This window comes from Montipora foliosa, chromosome 7, assembly GCF_036669935.1.
Source record: "Montipora foliosa isolate CH-2021 chromosome 7, ASM3666993v2, whole genome shotgun sequence".
NCBI lineage: Eukaryota > Metazoa > Cnidaria > Anthozoa > Scleractinia > Acroporidae > Montipora > Montipora foliosa.
Genome location: NC_090875.1, coordinates 23,541,446 through 23,563,283, shown reverse-complemented (window position 1 = coordinate 23,563,283; position 21,838 = coordinate 23,541,446). Strand labels below are relative to the sequence as shown.

Here is a 21,838-nt window from a genome sequence, read left to right as displayed (position 1 = left end):
ACAAAGTGGATTTCCAGAAACGTGGCTCCAACATCTTGGCTCTGGTAAATAAAACTACAAACATCTAATCTGCAAAAAGTTTTATTTGGGTAAAAGTTTTGTCCATGGTCTTTCACAAAAAGCAGGTGAAACATTTGACTATGTTATCTGTAATGTACCTAAGTATATGTAGGATTAATTTTGGGTAAAAATTACCTCAACCTAGCCTTAATTTCTTTGTGATTTCATAATAATTCTCGAGCCAGAAAAAAACCTGACAGTTTTCTGTTAAAACTGCACCAACTAATGGCATTTCCAATTCAAAGAGAAACAACATGAAATGCAGAGAACACCAGTTGCCAGTTGTGTCCAGATCTATTTGAAGTGCTGGCCATACACGAAAAAGAGAAACAAACCTCGCACTCATTTGCACAATTTAAGCCATTGTCTCTAATAGACACTTGAAAATTTTGAGTGGGTCCAATGGGATTTGAACCCATGACCTCTGTGATGCAGGTGAAATGCTCTACCAACAGAGCTTTTTCTGTATGGAGCAGTCATTTGGTAGAGCATTGCACAGGCACCTATTGGTAAGTGCCAAGTACGAGGATCATTTCTCTCCTTCAGCTACTGCAGACTATTACAAAGGAAATGGGATCATGCTTCAGTTGGACTTGCAATTCTTCAACTGAAGAGTTTTTCTCAACAAACAACAACATCTTGGACTAAATCTTAAGGTTCAAATAATTTTTACCCTTTTGTACATAATCTTAATATGAACCTACAGCATGTACATGTACAAAGCAAAGAACTGTAATCAACATTCAATAGTTCCTGAATCATAAATTATTTTGAATAAATACACCAGAAAGTTTTTATTTACATTTTAACAAGTCAGAATAGTTATAAACGTTCCATGAATACTAATTATGGAAATAACTGTTAAAAACAACAACTTAAAATACAATATTAATTATTATTAGTGTATCATTCATTTTAAACAGAACACTAAAGTTCAACTTTGCTTTAAAATAAATAATGCAAATAACTTTGACAGAAGTGAAATCTCCAAAACCAGGGATCCATAATCAAAGAAGATATTAATTTTGTCTAAAAATAGAAAGATCCAGCATAGTAAATTTCACCGTAGTTCTGCATGACCTATGCCCAATTTATTGAGTTGTTCTTCATACCCATCTATGTTTCGCTTCATGATATCCATACAAGGGCCAAGGAGTCTCTCAAAGGCATGAACATCAAGAACTAGGATGAAAAACAAAAAAATCTCAGACAATAGACACAGGCAGATACGGACAAAGATAAGATTGAAGCTGTACGCACTTCGTTACATCCAAATAAGTAAATTTTTAAACTCATGAGTTTCTGACATAGGTGAATGTTTTTTCACAACTGTTTGTGTTTACTTTGCTGTTGTTTTAATTGTGGGTAACAAATCAAAAGTGGTTCAGAGTTGTCTGTACTCTTATCGACAACAATATTCATCAACACAGTGGTCAAAATGTTGTGGACTCACGAGGCACAGCCAAAAACATGACACTGAAATTTTGCATTTTATCTAAACTGTACGTAATATTTAAAAAATGAGTGTGAGTGCTTCTTTGGACATTTAAAACCACAAGGCCACAGCCAAGTGATTTAAATGTTTTTGTGTGTTTTGAAGTCCAATCAAGCACAATGCACAAGTTTTAGAAATTACTTCTCCAAAAAAAGAATTTATAATTTCAATCCCTTTCTTTCAAGTCAAATATTTTTTGCACACTTCATGGTTGCTCAGAAGCATGTAAGAACTGCAAAGAAAACACCTGTTGCCATGTCGGGATGGAGAGTGCAGAGAGCAGATTTAGACCCCCTTAATAGCGGCATAGGAGGAGGAAGAAGACTGTGTGGCCAATGCTGTTCCGAATTCTACTCATTATGAAAACAAATGGGCAGCTCTTTTTTTTTTTAATAGCCCTTTTATACTTGGATTTGAAATTAATTATTGATGTTTAGAATCCATTTAGTGAATCAACAAGTAGCGTTTCATTGGGTTTCAAACTCATCTGCATGACCAAAATGGGGCAATGCAATTGGCTTATAACGATTTGAGAAAGGTGTTTCAAAACTTTTTGACAACCTAGACCGAATAAACTTGTTCTTATTTCTTTTTTAAACGGTCTTCTCACATGTACTAATTAGTCTATACTGTTAACTGAAAGTGGAATTCAGAGTTACCCGTGAAAGCCCTCTCATTGATGTTGATGAAAATATTAGTCAGATTCATTAACTGACCAGTTAAACCACTGATTTGTTAGACCTTATTCGTATTCTCACAGTTGGACTGGAATAAACATGCAGGGGAAATAATTTGCATCTGAAAAGATTACTCTGCATCAGCTCATGCTCATTTCTTGTAAAACCATGAGAATACAAATATGGTCTATTGAATGCTGTGCCTTGAAAATGCTAAGTAAATCCACTGCACTCTCTTACTTGCCATTTCACACAAACATAGCAGCTCTGACAAACACTACTCGCACATGTTTGCCAATTCCCATATGTTTCTCAGGATTTAAAGCAATGCAGTCACCAATTAAGCCCAAAGAACATGGAAATCCAACTGAAGGATTATTACCTGCACAAACAAGGTCTCCTATAGCATACACAGAAGCTGCTCTTGGTTTGTGAGTGACAAGGGCAAGCTCTCCAAAGTAGCCTCCTTTAGTGCATTGAGTTAACTCAACTTCCTGTGTTGAATCATCCTATAAAAAGCAAACAAACAACAAACATGATGGTTACATACAGGGTTTGAATGAGTTACATGTATAGAATTTCCAAGTTTAGGAAAGTCAAGAATGTTTCTTTTTTCTCTTAAAAATAAGAAGCAAGATTTGTGCCATTTTTATACCTTTCAAAACTCCTGACCTTGAACGAAAAACATCTCATGCTGAGACACTTTCCATGGAGTTCTTTCCTTCTCACACTTTTCCACTAGCTAACTTGTTTAGTATCATTTTCCATGACCCATTCATCTCTCAAAGCCCATTAAGAACCCTAAATTACTGTGGGGGTTTTGTGTTTTTGATCAGGGAATAAAAAGAGGGACACAAGAGAAATTGCAAATCAAAATTTCACTTAAGGATTTGGGTATTGGGTCTCTTTCCTTTCACAGTACATTGTCATGTGGTTGAAGTAATTTCTGGTGAAGGGTTTGTACAATGTACAGGCTCAATCATGACTTTTCGTGACTTTTCAGTGTCCCTTTTGAACTTAGGAACTAGGAATTCAAAATTTCGAAAAAGAAAAAAAGCTGTCTTCTCTGCTCAATACGACCACTGATCACTGGTAAAAAAGAGAAATTAATGAGTCATTTTTGAAAGCACAGTGTTACACATACCTGATTTCGTATCTTGATTGACGCCAATCCACTCTCTACAAAGAACATACAATCTGCTTCATCCCCCTAGACAGGAAAATAATTTTAAAAAATGTTTAGGTTAACCAGTAAATCATGAATTATAAGCCATGTTTAGTAGCTTATTACTGTTATTGATTTTACATGTAAATTGCTCATATCTCACTTAAAAGGAAGCGAATCATTGAGGCCAATCATCTCAATAAAACTAGAATTAAATCCAAATTGAACTGCCTACTCTACAGATGCCCCAGTAGCCCCACAAACAAACCCAGGGACATGTCATCACGTCCACCAGACAAAAATTAATAGTGGTTTACCCATCACAGCCAAGAGGGTAATGCTAATTACCGGTACATGCAGGGGAGTATACACCACACATGTAGGTCAGAAGAGCTAATAGGAAAATTTCTGGTACCAAATACATACATGGAAGGCAAAGTTGAACTCATGAATAGGGGGAAACCCACATCTTGCAAGCAATTTCTCTTTATTTTCTACCTGTTGATATCGCCTGTACAGCTGTAGCTTGTGATCCTTATCTAGGTAAAAAATCCTGTCGGCCGACTGTTGCCCGACTGTCGGCCAACAGTCGGCCGACAGTTGACCGACAGTCGGCTGACAGGTTTTTTGGGGAGCTCTTCTTCACAATTACCACTGCTATTACCTGCTGAATGACACATTCTCCATCTTTGAACTTCTTTGACTGTAGTGCATCAGCTAAGTTCATCCGTTCATATTCCTGCAAGTATTCAGAAGTCACAAAATAAACAACACAACAATCCTTTGTTATTTTTACAATTTTGTACTAAATAACCCGAGCAATGTGTGTGTCCAGTAAATCCCAAACCGAGTTGTTTCATGGAAAAGTGAAGCGAAGTACATTAATTTTATCAGCCACTCTCCTTGGGGCTTTTCAGGACAAGTTGACAATGTTCTAAGGTTCCCAGTGTTGTGGGATTGCCTTCTTCTTGACCAGGGCATTTTTCAAATAGTGGGCAGGTTCTCTATGGTCCGACACAACTTTAGTGAACCTGGTTGTACCTTGTGTATTCTCTCACCTGTACATGTAGGAACATGATTGTGAGTCATTAAAGTGATAAATAAGATTACCTACTAAGGGCTGTGAAACTAGGCCTAACGTTGAAAGTGCTCATCTGAGAAGACTTAAAGTCTAACTATTGGTGGAAGTTGTTATGAAGGCAGCATTTTCTCCTATGTTATAATAATTATTTAAGACCCTGAGTGTTGGTATGGCCTGGGTTTGAACCTGCAACACACTGCACTTGTTCATGTAACTGCAACAATTGCCCAACTGTACCATGGCCTCTTTGCCAAACTCCTGTTGTGGCCAACAGAAATGTCAATAGCTACCAGCAGTTGTAGCACCTTTTGTGTATAAAACTAATAGGATTAATCACTTATTATTATTATTATTATTATTATTATTATGTAATGTTATTGCTGAGGTATTTCACTATACCGTGATCTCTTTCAACATCGGCACACTTTCTAGTAAAGCTTCATGAATTTTTCTCTGTCACAGAAAAAAGAAAACAATATGATTATAACTGTCCCTGATGAAGATAAATGTATTTTACCTTAGTTAGATATACGACACTATTTATATTACCCTGGTTAGATTATATCACAGATGTTGCATTTCTAGCACTCTTACGCCAGTGACACATGGTTCAACATTTTGCTGAAGATCAACAAATGTTGCAGCTTGTTGTTCAACAAATGTTGAACAGTATGTCATGCCATGTTGAACGCTGTTGAACAAAAATGGAGATTAGCTCTATTCCATTCAACACATCTGTGGAACATTGTTCAACATTTGTTGAGCAACAACATGGCTGGATGTTGAACCATGTGTCATCGGCTTTACTCACTCAGTAAATCTCAGTTATCAGTATGGTCACCCATGTGTTGCCAAGTTAAAAAATGTATATGCATTTCGCCGGTAAAATTATAAAATAGTAAAAGGTAAAAACAGTTAAACTGTTAAAATGTTTGACTAAACGTTTTCGATCTTGCGATCATCTTGAGAGTGATTAAATTGCATAAAAAACAGTTGGTTTATGCAATTTAATCACTCTGAAGATGATCGCAAGAACGAAAACGTTTAGTCAAACATTTTAACAGTTTTTACCTTTTACTATTTTATAAGTTATAAGTGTCCGGAAGCAAAATTTCCAAATACACAAACATTCAGAATGTCAAAATTTACATTTAAATTAATACAAATCCATGCATGGTTGATGGATACAAGAATAGTTGCAATTAATTAATTTTACTCCTCATTCAAAATATTTTCCATTTTGATTAGCTTAGGATGCTATGGATACACTGTAGAGCCCTAGCCAATAAAACAAAGTCATTCATACATACAATACTGATGGAGATTTTTCATTTTTTGTGCTGTAACCCAAATACCCTCAGGTGACAAGTTATTAAAATCACATTAGACAGAGTAAACTCTCACTCCCAGGGGTCAATGTGAATGGGTAAACTGATAATAATAAAGAATTATTCGCCAAAGGGGAGGTGAATATATACATCTTATTTGATAGTTAAACATAATAATACGCGCGGATATTTTGCAAGTTACCTAAGCAATGAGCTAAATAACCGTGAGTATTATGTGTGAAACCATCGAATAAGAGATTTACTATTTCACTACAAAAAAGGTTTAGTTTGCTTCAATTTTATTTGGTCAGAGTGATTTGAAAACAATGCACCATCTGCCCTTCAGGGCGTGTGCAAATGATGTAAACAGCACAAAAAGCCAGCCAAAAACCTTTATTTGATTGGATAAACGAAATGACGAGTGACAAGCGATGACAAGCTAAATTCTGAGGCTTTGCATCGTGTTGAAAACAATTTCTTTCACTGAAAAACTCCCCTTCTGTCCGTATTTGCTCTGTTCTAAACCGGTCAAACCCCAACACTTCTAACAGTGTATTACCGTCTCATATTTTGCGTGTTCTCTTGACCAAATATGGTAAAATGGCATAATAGTGGAATAATAATGGTGAATAAAAACCGAGACAAAGTAGGAAAAAAGCTCACAGAATAGCTGACTACAGAAAAACGAATCAATCAAGTTACCCACCTTTTTGGCTGCAGCCTTTAATAATATTCTTCTAAACGTGTTTCTGTCCTGTTGAAAGTCAAGATATTATTATGTTATGACCCAAGTCTAACTCCCCTTTTGGGACCTTTTCAAGAAATTTCTCCTTAAGTATGAATTGACCTAGAAGATTTACAAAAGATAAGAAACCCTATTTGTAAATTAAACCCTTTTATTCCTGGCCTGGGTTGCTCAAAGCAAAGTTAGCCCTAACCGGAGTTAATTACTAAGGAAACCTAAAGGTTTTGATACCTCTTAACAAACGGTTAGTACTAACCAGGCTTCTAGCAACCGGCTCCTGGAGGTTAACAACATTTAGGTTCGCCCAAAAACTATAATATCCCCTTTAATATACTGTAGATGCAAATAAACAGGCTTCAGAATTGTGATAGCCTCCTAACAAGATAGAAAGATTTTACATTTGGGTTGTGTTCTCTCTCCTACTTGAGGCTTTTCTCTGAATAATCAGATTCCTTGTTTCTTCCTTTGCCCGCTCAAGAAACTTAACATTCATTTAAAATTATTTAATTTGCACTTTACTCAATATTATTAATACTGCTATGCTTAATTTACAAATGAAGTACATTCTTAAGGTTGCTAAATTTAATCTAAGCAGGTATAATATCAAAACAAAGCCACTCAATGGTTGTTCCTCTAGCAGGTTTAAGCCCTTGCCTCATTCATGTCTCAAAAGGGAGCTTCTTGAAAACAAATGATTACTTGTATTGGCTTGCTCATTGACCTGTCAGCAAGGTCCTCTTGTTTCCACACCACAAAATTCGATTTAATTTCAATTCAATTTATTTGTTTATTAGCACATTGCAATATCATCACAGTCCTGGGCAACCCGTAATTAGCAAAGCTATACTAGGCAGGCCACGTTTCTAAAACAAGTCCTGTCTCTGTTATTGAACAATTTAAAAGCTTGGAACCATAATTCAGATTATCAACATATCTTGACCTGTCCCTTACCAATGCCCACAGGATTCCTTCAGAAGTTGCAACTATTGTCGCTGCCCTATAAAGAAGAGTGAAGCTCTCTGTTAGAAGATTGCTTTATTTCTCAGATGAGCATCAATTTGAAAACAAAGACTGTTCCTAAGCCCTTCTTCAAAAAAATCAGTTTACCTTGGCGTGTTGTACATTAAAGCTAGCTCACCAAAGCTACCCTTTTCATTGTATGAGCCCACCTGTTGATTAAAAGATATACTTCCTTGAATGACTGGGTCAAAAACAAAGTGATTGACAATGACAGATGCATTAATCACTGAAATGGTGACAAAAACATGTGCCTGATATAATGAGAGAGAGATGCGAATGGAGTTGTATCGCAGCTGAAGGAAGAAAATAAAATTAATGTAAAAAAATGAAATGATGTTTAGTATTCTTAATGATGAATTTCTGTTAACTGTGAAGATGTTTGCATTTCCATGAAAAATTGGATTTTTAGATGCAGTTACAAAAGACAGAACTGTACAACTTGAAAAGGTCAAACACTTGTTCCAGTTCAAATAATCATTACACCTGTAATAACTATTACAGCTAATAGAGTCAAAGGGTTGGGTTTCCAACAGTAAATTAAGCATCCTCCCTCAAATTGGAAACAATTTTGTGATTATTTTCTGCTGGCTGAGGAATGAATAAAGTGGGAAATGTTTTTCAAACACAAAGAGGAGAGAATGCGGTCCAATGTGTGTGTGTGGGGGGAGTTCTTCGGATCACATGGTTTGTTGGTGGCTAAATTTGTTTTTACCAATGACTGACCATCCCCTCCTGAAACCCAACCCAAATAACCACACCCAACTCACTGCTCACACTTTGGGAAATGGATCCTGTGTTTAATACCAACACAACTAAATGATTTCAAATTCCAGCTGTCATTGGAGTGTCTGCCAGCATTGAAAAACAACAACCTGCGATCAGCATCAGGCGCACATTTTTTAAGACAGGGCTGAAAAGGTAAGCCTGATACAATTTCTTAACGAGTCCTCTGCCACCCACCTGTCAAGAGTATCATGTGTCATGCTATAAATGTGAGCCAATCAGATTTTACCGGAAATTACCTGCACGTAGTGATTCAAGGAAAGACGCGACAAAGACAAAATAGAACTCTAGCTGGAATGTCTGCGAAGTCAGACTTTATCCATACAATCAGAGGTATTCAACAAATCACGCTTGACAGTTGGTGCGGTTTCTCTGTTCAAACCATCAAGGAACAAAGAATTTCAAGGTAAAATCAGAGAAAAAGCCAAATACTTCATGTTATCCGCCGCAATCAACAGTATAATGAACTTTATTCAAACTCGATTATTTGAGGTGCCAATAAAAGATGCTAATATCACTGCAATATGAGGAAAATGTCTAGTTCTCCAGCAGCAGCTACTCAACTATCGTTTTGTAAGAAGTGTGTCACTAAACCATTGTTCAGCGCTTCCATAAACAATGTCAAATTTCTCTGTCAAGCTCGGCTGATTCCCCGAATGTGGCAGCACTTAAGTTCTATATTTGGTTCTTTTTGGAACTTGTTGCTCCTGAATATATTCCAAAGGACTGAGTCGGTGGAAGTGGAACGATGCATTTTTTCCTAGAATGTTCTGGAATGTATTTAACCCTATTGCTAAATCCTGTAAGAAGTACAAGTATAATGTCTTCTTTCAGACAAACGATTCTTTGGATGCATTCTCTTTGCTATTCTTTTAAAGATCTGTGAAAAAAAAATCTGAAGTCGAAGCCACAGCAGCTGTAAACATACCGTAAACATCATTTCTAATCAAATCTTTCTCGGCCATAAGCTGTTAACCACAGCTGTTAACCAATTTTTTTTGCAATTCTGTAACCATTCGGAAAGAGGATCAAAGAGCTCTATTGCTTTCGGTCAATCAGAGTTAAGTCCAGATTCTGGACTACTGGCAGACAACTCGTTAAGAAATTGTATCAGGTGTACCTTTTCCGCCCTGTCTAAAGAAAAGTATGCCTGATCTCAGGTTAATAAAACACAGGCTAGGTCCTCTTACAACGCTTTTCATCTTAAAATAGACACAATGTTTTATAAGTGGGTTCGTATTCTTTGCATCCTTTGTCCTTGTCTGCAGAATGTCTGCTGATTCAACAGATGAATTGCACACAAGGTCTGCAGACATCTGCACACAATCCGCAAAACTGTAGCAGACTGTAAACAGATCTGCTGGTTTGTTACAGGAACACATTGCAGATCAAGGCCAAAATCTTATTTTAAGGCAGGTTTTCAGTTGTGACATAAGCATAACCTGCATTACGTTGATCATTACCGCCTTTTGCTAGCGCAAAAGACATTGACAGTGACATTTCTCAACAAATTAATGTGCCAAAGTATGCTGCTTGTGGTTTATCCTCTTGGCCCTTGTGAAAACCTGCTTCCAAAACTTACCAGTTTATCAGTGCCATCAATTTTGACAAAAATGTCATAGACACCCTTGTCTATGACATAAAAGTTGTCACCATCATCTCCTTGGTCAATAACATGATCTCCTGGTTGAACTTTTTTCTCAAACATAGCATCAAGAACCTCATTTAATTGCTCCTGAAAATACCAAGAAACAAATAAGGAGAATTACCAGTATAGCAAACCATTCAGTGGTTTCAATGAGTAACCATAGCAGACGAAAAATGTTGGCTACTTTTTCCCCTAAATTGAGGTATATAGAGACAGATTCTTTCAAACCTAAGAATAAAGTTCATTTTGACAATGACAACAGTCTGTTACTCTATTCAAACCAGCCACGAACTAATTTTAATTACTTAGAATTTTATTGAAAGCCCTGACCAATAAAAATAATGGCTCGGTTTTTCAAAAGGTGGATAGCGCTATCCACAGGAAAAATCACTTTCCAGAGGATGAACACTAGCAAAACCAATTAAATGCTAATATCCAGGGGATAGTGATTTATCCAGTGGATAGAGCTATCAATCTTTTAAACAATCGAGGCCAGCTCAACAGCCTGTTAAGCAAAATTCCATCTCAAACAGAAGTAACACATCAGAAGAGTATGAAATTGCTCAGCTCAACACTGAAAGGTGGCAATGTGATCAAAGCTATGACTCAATGGGCTGTGTTCGATACAGTGGAGGTGTAATAAAATGGACCAAGAACCAACTGAAATATGAAATGCATGTGAATGAACTAAATGGAGAGAAAAGACAAGGCAAACAATAATGGCTTGAACATACTAAGAAACTATTATTGTGCATCATCCTTCCAGATCTTAAATACGGCAATGCACTAAATACAGCGAATATTAACACATTATATGATGGGCACAAGCTATTATTGATCACCCTTTTAAGGAAATTCTTAGCAATGACCAGCATAAGTTAGTCAGCTTACTTCCACAAAGATCTCAATGAGGACAACTAAGAAATAATAGAATGTTTGATACTCCAGTATGTAAAACGGACCATTTCAAGAAATCTCTCATCATTAGCCATCTATCCTAGTAATTTTCAGAAATCTGCAGCCCACTATAAAGTAGTACATTATTGACTTAGTTATTTTATTTTAATTTGTATTATTTATAAGTTATATAAGTTCTGTCATTTATTGTAAATAATCTCACGTAAATTAGTCCGAAGACTTCTAGGTGCTGAAATTTTTTTAATAAACGATATCTTCTTCTACAATTATTACAATTCATAATGCTCTTCACATCAGGACCAATGTGAGTCATCTATACCTATCAATTAAGAGCCAAAGGAAATTGAAATATTGAGGATTGTTCAAATCATTTCTTAGAAAAGGAAATGACAGTTGGTAAGCAAATCAAAGCCAGGAAAAACTACTGAAGGCCATATGGAGAAGAACAAAATGTCACAGTACAATGTAGTAGAAGCTCCAAAGCAGTAACAAGATTGATAGAAGAGGGATAGAGTGGAGGAGTGGGCAGAAAAGAAACTACATGGTCACTTCAAAAGAAAGACGAAACAGTTTTCAAGCAACTGCTGGAGTTGAACAGTACAGGTGAGCTGAAAAAGAAGACAAAGGGACTGATTTCTGCAGCACAAGATTAGGCACTGGGAACAAGATAATAGGACAGACAGGATTGAAAAACAAAATGTCTCACAAAATATAACCAAAATTATTGCAAGGTAGACGAGAATGAAGCAGTCAAGTTACTGTGAAATTTCAAACTTCAAACTGATAGTGAGATGCAACATCAATGACCAATAATAATAACAATCATCATCATCATCATCATCATAATGAAGCTATTATAATTAAAATAATACTTATAATAAATTAAAATTATTATAATTCCTTACAGGAGCAACATTCTTAAAAAGCAGGATATTCTTGATTGCTTCATTTAGCCGCTGGCGCTGATCATCAGATTTAGGATATACAACCTAATGAGACAAAAGCCAAATAAATCAAAATCAGATTATGATTGCATACAATGTAGAACTTTACATTATTAAGCGTCACATCACCATGGCAATAGCATTGGAAGAGGATTATTTGAAAATTTATCACTATAATCATTATATCTTTAATTATATTCTTCATCAAAGCAAAATTAAGCCTGATACAATGCATAGTACAATGAAAATGGCCTGTTACATACAGGACTGTAAGGTAACTCTGACCGCCAGTGTTTTTTATACTGGTGTATGGGAATAAATGCTTTCATTCAAAAATGTCTACAAAGTTTTAAACTGATCATTTAATTAAAGATTTTCCCAATGAGCAAGGTCTCAATATTGGACTGTCCTTCAAAATATTGACAGGCATTTTGTCAGGAAACACTACTTTATAAAATTCAAGGAAGTCTTCAGAATAATAATAATAATGAAAATTTGAAATTAACTACTTTGACTCGTTAATAACTGCACGAAAATTTAAAATAGCTTTCAGTAAATCGTTACGCGGACATGGGAATAGTTTAATCGTAGAGTGGATCATTTCCATATGAAGCCTGAGGCCATTAATAACATTTACATAGTCGGTAAAAGAAAAAGAAAATTTACATTGCTTCCCTTTAATTTAAGTCCGCAAAAACACGCACTAATAATTGACTTTACACCCGCGAAAAACAGATCAGATATTTGTTTAAAAATATCTATCACCTTTATAGCTGGCTCGTTTGTAAATCTAATAAGTATTCGAAGACTCGGGCAAACACCTGGCTCAATTTTAAGCAAACTGGTGTTGACTTTTCTGCGAAAATCAAACATATCTGCAAAAGAATTCCCCCTAAACAAACTGTTGTGTAAGCTGTATCACCCACCGGATTTTCATCCTCTTCGTCTGAGTCAGGATTTAATGGCTCTGCACAAACTAAGACGTAAAGAAGTGATCAAATAGTTGTTGCTTTGCTTATTAGAATTATCAGAATTGATGTTCTCTTCGCAATGTAAATAACAACTGATCCACCATTAGTCTTTTAAATCCTAGCCTGACTAATCTCAAGTTCTCTCAATATAGACTGAGGGTAGAACTTGTTTTGGACAAATGTAAGGTTACGTCACGAGAAAGATCGACAAGAAAAAAAGAAGTAATATTTTCTGGTCCGTTCGGCCGCGGTTGAATGAAAACCTTAACTCGACACTGAAATTTGCATGAGCATATTAGCTAATCTATATGGTCTTACCCGATTGCCGCCTTGCATAACGGTTCTTCGGCGGTTCTGAAAGATTAAAAAAGGTTATCGATAAAAAAAATATTAAGCTTATCATCGATCAAGAGTCACCGTATAAACAGGAACCATTCGGTTAACATTCGGTGGGCTAAAGTAAAAATACAATCTGAGTTGGTCTCATTCCCACTGTTACAAATAATACTTTCACAAAGATATAAGCTTCAGATATCAAAGAATACGAAATTGTAAGAAAGTAATGAAATGAACGCTTCAACGAATTTTTTTATAACTTTCTCCGGGGTATCGATATCTCGACCTCATTACAAACACCTGAACTTAAGTACCAAAGGTGAAGGTACCAATACAGTGCGTTTTTAACATAATATTACCGAAGTCTTCGTCTTCTTCGTCATCTGAACTTTCATCGCCATTCATTTCCTCACTGTGAAAGCTAACACCTTTAGCTTTTGTTCCATCCTTGGAGCGTTTTTCCTTCAGTTTCAGTTTCATGAAATAATTGGCAGCAAACTCGATAATATCATCAGGCTTTTCTTGCAAGACTTGAACCGTAAACTCTTGTAGAAGGTCTGTGAAGCCGGCAGGAAGTTCTAAATCCATCCTACATTTGCTTTTAATCTTCCCTAATAGCTTTCTAACACAACAAAGTCATTTCTGAAAACGATCTCCAAAATTTGTTGTCCTTGTCTCTAATCACATCTGAGGCACAGTGACACGGTCACAGCGCCTGCGTGATACTTTGTCAGTAAACGCCATTCAAGCGACCAATAAGAACAAAGGATGCGAGTTTAAAATGCAGCCAATTCAAGAGCTTCCTGGCCTTATACCATTACAGAATATTTTCTACGCAGCAACACCCATATCGATTAATTATTTATAACGATTTAATTTTTGCAAGCTTCATTGTGAAATAGTCATTTTTACTGGGGGTGCAAATAAAAAAAAATGTTTCGTCCTCATCAGTCTTTTACAGTATCCTGTCATGCGCAAAAGGTGTTACGCACTGGCAAAAGAGATATCTTAATTTAGTAAAATCCAACTAGTGGTCTATTATCAAAGCTGCGTTCTGATTGGTTGAGCTACTAATAGGCTATTTGTTATAGCCCACTAGTAGCGAAAGCGCCCGCCATATTTTTCCAGTATTACGTCAACATCCATTTACTATATATATATATGTACATAGAAGCAATTCAATGTAAACTCTCATTGTACCTGAAGAAGGCTGGTTTGGCCAGCCGAAATATAGTACATCACTAAAATCAAATCTACGTTGTATCGGCTCTTGCTTAAAATATTATATTTGTAATGTTTTGGCGTCAGAAAAGGATTAAAGTCTAGCTTTAACTAGCGAAAGATGTTTGGTCTCGACATTTTTTTGACCAACTAGTTGGATTTTACTAAAACAATTATTCCTCTCGCCCTCATGGCCTCAAAGTTAATAGCCCATTCGGCCTTCGGCCTCGTGGGCTATCGACTCAGAGCCCATTCGGGCTCCAGGAATAATTGTTAATTATCCGGCGCTTTTGTGAGCAAGAAAGTTCATCCTGAATTTGCATCAAACTAACAAAGTGACCGGATAATAAGCAGTTCCAGTGGAATACAGGTGATAGCATGGCACCAAATAACGTCGAGTATCTAATTGGCGTCAGTTATGAAGAAAGTTTGTCTTACACGGAGAGCACGACGTTTGCTAGAGTAAATTGTTATACTCTATAGAAAGTTAATCTCTTAAAAGAGACTCCCTGGGATCACTCGAATAAATTTTAATAAAAGTTTATGACCGATTGACATCTGTCAGAAATTTCATCAGGTGAAGTTTTTTTTCTTTTGCAACCTGCCAATGATTAGCAATGATCTTTTTGAAAAACCGTTTTGATATGAAGCTAGTTATAAATGAAACTTATTCTCATATTAAAAACCTAGATTTCCACATTCCAGGTAGAACAGAATTACCGAAAAGTAGTCTTTTTTGGAAAAATTGCAAAACGAACCCTTTCTGTGTTGACAACAAACACAAATATTTGATAGAGCACCGTCGGTGAATTAATAAAAGCTGAGTCAAAAACTCAAACACTATATATAGCTATATATCTATTTGTGCGTTTTTCTTTCTAGTAAGAACAGCTAAATTTGGAGCTGTTCAGGTGATCGCGATCAAGTCTCTAATAGCTGCAAACAACTGATTGTTTTCAGTTTGTGGTCGCTCTGGCGCTAGAGGCAAAATAAGGTACTTCTCTTTTTTTCCGCTTCGTGGAAACAATAACAACAACAAAAACTAAAGTGGAAATAAAATCACCTCGCAACAAAAATTACTGTCAAATATTTGCCAAAGTAACATGAATTCGAACAAATAAAAGGCAGGTGAATTAATGCCTTCTTTCAAATGAAAGGATCTTTGGGAAAGGTTTGAAATTCCACCCGGCAAAACCAATAAAATGTTGCAGTTTTAACACAACGCGGGAAAACAAATTCTTGGTTCTGTTACAGTAAATGTTCATTCAGATCGATATCGAAAATTGCCCCCGATGTTGTATGGTCGGTTACCTTTAATGGTGACTTTGTCATGGGCCGTCACAAGAACCATGCATTAAATGATTGTCAGTGTAGAGTAGATATATTCTTTAGGTTTCACTAAACTTCTCTCGATTTATCTCATTCTTTAATTGAAACTAAAATTAACGTACTCTAAGTCCGGCGACTTTTTACCAACATCTGTGGCTCGTCAGAGTTTATCTACTATTCAAAAGACCAATAATTTTGATCTTGACTGTGTTTTCACATATCAACCTCTATAAGAGATTTCGCATCGATTCTCGCGCAGTTTTGTGATTTGCGCACAGGCCGAAAAAAGTAAAATGGCCCTTAGATCAGGAACCTTTACTATAATCAATATGTATGTCTGCCTTCAATTTTTTTTTTCCTTAAAATGCCCCGCTGTAAGTAAAATTCTGGATTGGTTAATGTAAAAATTAAAAATTTTATAGGGAGGAAAATTATAAAAAATATACCTGGTGAAGACGTAAGCTCGTCAAATGATGGAGTCGCTGGAGGTGGTGGATTACGACTTTTTTTTCCCCACGGAACTGAAAATACTCTTTTCATTCGCCTCCAACTGTTGCTGTTTGCCATCACTGGCGATGGAACAGGAGCAAGCAAATAAATTTTCCCCTAAATAGTGCTTTCAGTCTATCAAAATCTATCGAATGCTTATAATCTTCAGAGCTTTCGACTGCAAGGCAAACGGCGAATTTGTATGTTTAAGATATATTACAGAGTGTTGATTGCCTGTCTGCGCACTGAAGTCTGGCATGAGAAGATAAAACCATTTAGATTCGACTGCGGTTTTCCATGCTCTATTGTCCAGTATTCAGCTGTTTCTTTTCATTAACATAAGAGGCAGACTGTTTGTGAATACTAAGTGGCATGTGACTTTCGCTGATGGCTTCTGAATATGCAAATAGCGTAACCGGCATTCGCTGGCCTGTTCAGGCCTTCGTGACCACCTCGCATAAACTATTGTAACTACCTAAAAATGATTTCTTAGGTATTGTCACCACTATCCGTTCTTTAAAAGCATCAAAAGAAACTAGTACAAGCTTTTGGTGCTATGTGTGGTTTTATTACTTAAAAGGAACAATGTGCGTTGGATGTAACAATCTGATTGGTTCACGACCAAATGGTACTTAGCAGTGAGAAAGTTACCGATTCTTGAAAGGCAATATTCAAGTCAATAAAGAATATAATTTATCCAAGACAACGTTTTTGTAAATGTCATTAATATTTAAGTTTAACTGAGTGAATAAAAACTATGAAACTTACAAAGCAATGGTATTCTCGGGGGATATCGACCGAGAGCTCGAATATTTTTTTTATCTCCTTTTATGAACACAGGTTTATTTTGACGACGGCGTTATCAATCTACTTACTTCGACAATTATTAAAATATCTGCATTATGCATTCACACGTTCGTGCATCTCAAAGAATCGCTGTCGATAGCTCAACGGACTCAATATTTTGATTGTAGCTCTAATTGGCTTCGGAAACGGAGTACTCCTTTTAAACCGGAACGATAGCATGCCTCAAGTTTTGCAAGGTGAAGATACGAAGTTTTTCTCGATTTGTTTCCAGTCGCTCAAAAGCAAAACCGAAGAGCAGAAGAGAAGACCAGGAAAGTTCTTTCTCTATTTTTTACTAACATGATTTAGACAATTTCTCAAAGCCTTTTTTTTCCTAAAGAGAACGCCGTCCGTCGAGCAAGCAACGAGAAATCATCTTTGCAGAAAGGCAAACCAGCAGAGATACCATCACTACCAACCAGTACTCGAGTAATTCTCGAAATTTGAATTTCTTACCAAAGCAAACAAAAGCCTTGAGGGATGGTTCAGATCATCACCCGACGGAAGATTCTTTGAAATATCTCATCGGGTTGAAGACCATTTCCCCCAAAATTCAAAGTATTCGTCAAGTGATTCCTCGCCAATTCGACGCAGTTTTGTCTAAAACGATCAAGTTACTGAAACGTCGTCTTAAATAGTTCCTTTCGTTTTCGAAAGGGTTATTTTTGCAAATTTGGGTACGCAAAAGGCTTCTTTAAGGCACAGTAATACCGGCAACAATTTTCGTGCAACTTGTCGCTCAACAATAGGGCCGTTTATACGAGAGAAAATAAGCTGCGGCTAACTCTGACCGCGGCTTACGTAAGCTGCGAGTATAAACTCCCCGGCCAGGATAAGCCGCGGCTTGAGAAAGCCGTGAACGTAGATTTTGTACCATTTATACGGGGTGTTCGCGGCTTACGTAAGCCGCAGCCAGAGTTAGCCGCGGCTTATTTTCTCTCGTATAAACGGCCCTAATGTTGCGTTGCCAATTGAGATGGTTTCAATTGAGCGTATTACCACCTTCTTGCGCAACAAATTTCATGTAGAAAAAAGTAAAAGCGACGTCTTCTTTTGCAACATAAAAATTTGTTGCGCAAAGAAGGTGGAAATACGTGCAACAAACCACCTCAACTTGCAATGCAACATTGTCGCGCGACAAGTTGCACGAAAATTGTTGCCCGCATTACTGGGCCCTTAATTAGCCTTTTTGGAAAATCGAAATAGTTCGCTATGAAGTTCGTAGCTACTGAAAAATTGAGAGCGAGGATCACTTCTCTTGTTCGAAAAATCAAGTGTCCGGAAAATTATGAGGAGATTAAATCTCACTTTCATGGCTTAAAGTTGCCTTCAACGAACTTCGTAGCGGCAATACTGGTAGTAATTATGTGTTCTCTATAAATCTCGGAAAAGTCCACTGAGGGTCGCCAAACGAAAACATCAACCAAGATCCGGAATGTGCTGTCTAGGGGTCACGTGTTTGGTCTCATGATTGTGTCTCCTCTTTTGACTCTTTGTACGTTATCAAGCCTTTTAGAGCGAGAATCCACGAAAATACATTTTCGCGTTGTTTTGTCAGTAATGCTTGACTTTCATAAAGACATACAAGACGTATGGCCGTATCACCTGCGCGCTCACAGATGTGTAGTTTGAAACTTTTGCGCATGGTAATTCGACAGACACACTGGGGTGCAATAGAAAATGAGGGACATTGAGGTGTTCTCTATTAATTCATGGATCACTCTTATTTGCTATTCATTCGACTCTTGCATAATAAATTAAAAGCTTTATCTTTTCTGCTGTCAAAGTGAAATTTAAAACCACAAAAAATATTAGAGTCAATTTACCCTTCTATCACTTCATTGGCGACGAATATCCTGCACCAGTTTTCAATACCGCTGTCAGCCAGCAGGGGAAAATCCTGAGAACAATTCCAAGCTTTCGTCTTCGCCACCAGAAACAAAATTTAACGAATTATGACCAAGCCAGGCATGTCTCTCACATGAGGCTCAAGGTAAATAATCGACCAGTTCATGTTAATTAATCGGTATGTTTTTGTAATGAATTGAATTTTCCGTCTACACACATCAGTTCAATTACAGTAGGAAGCATTAACTGTGATGGCTACACGGTTCTTAACGTCAAATAAACTGACGTTTTAACTGTTTCGATGTTTCCACCCCCAAAAGCCGTCAAAACTGATGTTAAAATCCGAGCCAGCAAAGACAGCCAAATTTGAAATTTCCCTCTCAATTCACAGAACCGATTGTGAATCACAATTTTATAATGAGTGTTATCTAGACATTCGCGTTAGAATAAGCCTCACGAGGGGACGATGGGGGCTACTTTCGTTCTGAGCACGCGCACTTCGAAAAATGTCGGCTTCGGAACCTTATGCGCATGCTCAGTACGAGACGGAAAACGTGGACTCGTGGTCGTCCGCGTCCTTCTATCAAAAGGTTCCTAGTTGCGTTCAATCGAAGGAGATTCAGATTGGGTGATTGTATGGTCTTGACCAAAAGGAATCGAGATTTTTCTATGTACTGGAGAGAGAAAAAAATAGCAGGAACATCCTCGCGTGGATTCTCGCACGCGTATTGATTTCGATCTGATGACAGTCGCTTTTTGTCACATGCTTAGTTCTTAGTTTTCTATTCTAGCTTGGAACCCTATGGAAACACAGGCTAAGCGACTGTCGAACGCACTTCAATAAGCCGAGATTACTACTAGTACTAGCTAGTACCAGTTTACCGGCAACGGCCGCGAAGTGTCATGGTTCCTTTGAGCCGGGGCCTGTTTGTCATAGCAGTGACATGAACAGATCAGTGCGGTACTTTGCGCACAGAAACGTCAAATGAATGCATGAGTGCATGCATGACCATGCATATGTGAGGCCCTTTTGTATTGTGCGAATAGCTGTTTTGTGACTGTGGTATATCTCTCTTGAACGAATAATTTGTGTGTCACGATGTCGGCTGATACACCGACGTGGACTGGGAGAGTTTGATTTTTTTAATTCCTAGATTTTTTTTCCAGTGGTTGGCACAAAGTAGTCTCAGAGCCTCTTTTACAAGGAGAAGTACATTTTCTTATTGGTTTTCTGGAGACAGTGTTTCCACTGAATTGAATTGATTTTGTAGCGAGAAGCTAAATTAATTCTGGCCTAATGAACTGTCACGTGTCTTAAAACTCATGCTAGTAATATGTTTCTCTTTTTAAATTGGTAATTACTCCGGATATATCTTGGTTCGTTCGTATCTTGTGATGACCTTCTAAATAATAATATTGCTCGTCATGTTTAAACGTTACCGCATTTGTTAAAAAGTTTAAATATGTAATATTTCGGCCGTCAGAATGTAAAAAAAATCCGTAACAAATTCTCAGCAAAAATATATGAAAAAGGAAAAGCGAGAACTGAAAATTATACTTTTAGAAACACTGAGCATTTTTTAGGACAACATTAATTTTCAATTAACTTAGTTGGAATAATTACTGTAAAGAAATCTCTTGTTCAGATTGTGGTTTTTATCGGTACCTCTCACAAAACCAGATTTTCGTATTTGGTCGCCACGTATGTTTAGCTCGAGACAGAAGTCTGCATTTTTGATTAATGGAAGCTTTACCATTTAAATACTTTTCAAAATATCATTAAGCGAAATAGTAGTGATTTCCTTAGCCTGCATGACATGCGCTTTATGAGACAAGCGGGGCGAACGCGATATTTCGCGCGGAGCGCGACACGAGCGCGAAGCGCGAGACGAGGGGGAGAGAACGTATTTTTACGTATTTTTCTCTCCCCCTCCTCTCGCGCTTCGCGCTCGTGTCGCGCTCCGCGCGAAGTATCGCGTTCGCCCCGCTTGGCTCATAAAGCACCTGTCATGCAGGCTATGATTTCCTCCGGTTAAAACGTTTCTAACGATGAAAAGTTACCACTAAAGTGGATTAAAGAATTATTTGATTGCACTCACGTGATAAGACGGCCATATTGGTGCCAAAACAATAGAAAAATGTAGCTTAAGTTACGCATAATAATAGAGTCAAATTCCCAAAAGTATTTTTCGTTATTGCTCTTTTCACCAACATGGCTGCCGTGACGTCAGGTACGGACAAATGAATCCTAATCCTACAAATCCTACAATATTTACGCACGCGACATGACGAACCAATCAAAACTTTGAAACTGAGTGCGCGCAAGTTGTGTCATTTTGTTAACTAATGACAGGGAAAACAACTCCCATTAAGTCTCCTTGCCTCTCCGCCTTCTTCTTTTCCTTTTACGTCCGATTAATGAAATTAACAAGAAACAACAAAGATCATCTGGGGCCCGTTTCTCGAAAGTCCCGAAATGTTTCCGGTCTGTTATCTCGAAAGCATGTGAAAAGACCAGCTTATGAAAACAAGCGGAAGGCAGTTTCGTAAATAGAACTTTCGAGAAATGGGCCCCACGTCTGAGAACTAAAATGATCACTCTGTCAAACGTTACCACTAAAACTAGCAGGCAGTAGTTTGGACCCACGGACCCACGGCCGTGACCGTGAGAGGCATGGGTCTATTCTCGATTTTACGTCACAAACTGCTTTGCAATGCAAAATTTCTTTGAAAACAGGAATGCAAAACAGTTTGTGACGTAATATTGAGAGTAGACCCATGCCTCTCACATCACGGTCGTGGGTCCAAATTCCTGCTAGTTCTGCCAAGTTTACGTGGCTTGCACGGAACACAAACTTTGAAAAGCGAAAATCTAGGTGACGATGGTGACATACGTTACTTTGCTTTGGATGAGGACATTTATACTAGGAAAGA

The 21,838-nt window shown here is 37.3% G+C and overlaps 2 protein-coding genes across 3 annotated transcripts in view; one reads left to right on the top strand and one right to left on the bottom strand.

Moving 5' to 3' along the window:
* Positions 1-65: 65 nt before the first annotated feature.
* On the bottom strand, positions 66-16,521 carry LOC138011435 (cAMP-dependent protein kinase type II regulatory subunit-like). 2 transcript variants are annotated; one of them, XM_068858425.1, is made up of 13 exons: positions 16,168-16,521; positions 13,154-13,189; positions 12,791-12,840; positions 11,826-11,909; positions 9,937-10,089; positions 7,659-7,720; positions 7,503-7,548; positions 6,513-6,560; positions 4,878-4,931; positions 4,062-4,136; positions 3,377-3,442; positions 2,615-2,741; positions 66-1,242 (listed from the first exon to the last, which is right to left on the bottom strand). In XM_068858425.1, exons 1-13 carry the CDS (start codon positions 16,286-16,288, stop codon positions 1,121-1,123), a joined length of 1,044 nt encoding a protein of 347 aa, XP_068714526.1. In that variant the 5' UTR covers positions 16,289-16,521; the 3' UTR covers positions 66-1,120. The 2 variants fall into 2 exon arrangements, with proteins under 2 accessions (XP_068714526.1, XP_068714525.1); XM_068858424.1 differs by lacking the exon at positions 16,168-16,521 and adding an exon at positions 13,531-13,877.
* Positions 16,522-18,888: 2,367 nt separating this feature from the next.
* Positions 18,889-21,838, top strand: part of LOC138011437 (uncharacterized) — a 20,504-nt gene continuing 17,554 nt past the window's right edge. Inside the window, exon 1 of the mRNA XM_068858427.1 lies at positions 18,889-19,049. Within this exon, the coding sequence (XP_068714528.1) occupies positions 19,038-19,049 (12 nt within the window). The 5' untranslated portion in view covers positions 18,889-19,037. The remainder of the gene's footprint in view (positions 19,050-21,838) is intronic.